At 42.8% G+C, this 2,222-nt stretch overlaps 1 protein-coding gene across 1 annotated transcript in view; it reads left to right on the forward strand.

The window, feature by feature from the left end:
* Positions 1–1,754: 1,754 nt before the first annotated feature.
* Positions 1,755–2,222, forward strand: part of RTN2 (reticulon 2) — a gene marked incomplete at its 3' end in the record, with an annotated part of 3,337 nt that continues 2,869 nt past the window's right edge. The window contains exon 1 of the mRNA XM_072430987.1: positions 1,755–1,999. Within this exon, the coding sequence (XP_072287088.1) occupies positions 1,794–1,999 (206 nt within the window). The remainder of the gene's footprint in view (positions 2,000–2,222) is intronic.

Consider the following 2,222-nt stretch of genomic DNA (forward strand, 5'->3'; position numbering starts at 1 on the left):
TCTGCTGGTTGTGCGATCCTACAAGCCTCCTGCTAAGCGTGTGTGGCATCAGCGCAGAGTCCTCTGCTCCTACATGGACCAGCATGCTGGAAATGTCACTGGTTTGTACTTATTGGGGGTGTTGGGCACATGTGCAGTACAGAAATTGCCCAGCATGATGGATGTGAATGTCTGTAAACTGAAATTATTCATTCTTCCACTAGGTGTTATCAGATATATTGTCCGCGTCTGTGCTGCTCCAGATGTTTGCCCATTTTTGTGTCTTCCAGATCCCAGAGCGGCAGTAAGAGGAGCCTCACGTTTGGGGTGTGGAGGGCTCATCCTAAAGATAGAGGACCTGAACAGCAGTGTGCAGAGCCTGGTGACGGAGGGTCAGCGATATGGTAAAAGATATAGAACGCAGTGATGTCACTTCCTGTATAATATATAACCTATATCTGGGGAGAGGTGATGTCACTTCCTGTGTAATATATAACTTATATCCAGGGAGGGGGGATGTCACTTGCTGGATATTTTATAATTTATATCTGGATAGCGGTGATGTCACTTCCTGTGTAATATATAACTTATATCTGCATAGCAGTGATGCCACTTCCTGTGTAATATATAACTTATATCTGGGGAGGGGTGATGTCACTTCCTGTGTAATATATAACTTATATCTGGGGAGGGGGGATGTCGCTTCCTGTATAATATATAGCTTATATCTGGAAGGGAGGATGTCACTTCCTGTATGATATATAACTTATATCTGGATAGCAGTGATGTAACTTCCTGTGTAATATATAACTTATATCTGCATAGCAGTGATGTCACTTCCTGTAAAAAATATAACATATCTGGGGAGGGGTGATGTCACTTCCTGTGTAATATATAACTTATATCTGGATAGCAGTGATGTCACTTCTTGTATAATATATAACTTATATCTGGGGAGGGGGATGTCACTTCCTTTATAATATATAACTTATATCTGGAAGGGAGGATGTCACTTCCTGTATAATATATAACTTATATCTGGATAGCAGTGATGTCACTTCCTTTATAATATATAACATATCCGGGGAGCGGTGATGTCACTTCCTGTGTAATTTATAACTTATATCTGGGGAGGTGGGATGTCACTTCCTGTGTAATATATAACTTATATCATGATAGCAGTGATGTCACTTCCTGTGTAATTTATAACTTATATCTGGAGAGCGGTGATGTCACGTGTGTGTTGTATGATCTGTGTGTTGTATGATCCGTGTGTTGTATGATCCGTGTGTTGTATGATGTGTGTTGTATGATCTGTGTGTTGTATGATGTGTGTGTTGTATGATGTGTGTTGTATGATCCGTGTGTTGTATAATCCGTGTGTTGTATGATCCGTGTGTTGAATGATGTGTGTTGTATGATCCGTGTGTTGTATGATCCGTGTGTTGTATGATGTGTGTTGTATGATCCGTGTGTTGTATGATCTGTGTGTTGTATGACCCGTGTGTTGTATGATCCGTGTATTGTATGATCCGTGTGTTGTATGATCCGTGTGTTGTACGATCCGTGTGTTGTATGATCTGTGTGTTGTATGATCCGTGTGTTGTATGATGTGTGTGTTGTATGATGTGTGTGTTGTATGATCCGTGTGTTGTATGATGCGTGTGTTGTATGATGCGTGTGTTGTATGATCCGTGTGTTGTATCATCCGTGTGTACAGTGGCCCCATTGGTCAGTCCATATATTGTCCTATATTACAGTACAGTGGCCCCATTGGTCAGTCCATACATTGTATATTCCTCTCTCTCTTAGTGATGGATCTCCTATATTGGAAGGACGTGGCTCTCTCAGCTGGATGTCTGACCGGGGTCACCATCTGCCTGTTGTGTCTCATTCAGTTCAGTGTCATCAGTGTGATGTCATACGCCGGCCTCATCCTCCTCACCGGATCATTCACCATCAGAGCTTACAGCAAACTCCTACAGGCTACGAAGAAGGGAGATGGGGGCCACCCCTTTCAGTGAGTGTGTGTGGGTGAATGTGGTATTTCGGGGGTAGGTTGTATCTCTTGGGGATGTGTATGTCAGGTAAATGTTGAATTTAAGGGGGTATCTGAAGGAGGATATGAAGGTTGGGTGAGTGTGGTATTTTAGGGTGGAGTGTATCTCTTGGGATGTGTATTTGGGGTGAATGTCAGGTGAATGTGGTATTCCAGGGTGGGGTGTATATGTCGGGTGAATGTG

Source organism: Pyxicephalus adspersus, chromosome Z (genome assembly GCF_032062135.1).
Source record: "Pyxicephalus adspersus chromosome Z, UCB_Pads_2.0, whole genome shotgun sequence".
Taxonomy (NCBI): domain Eukaryota; kingdom Metazoa; phylum Chordata; class Amphibia; order Anura; family Pyxicephalidae; genus Pyxicephalus; species Pyxicephalus adspersus.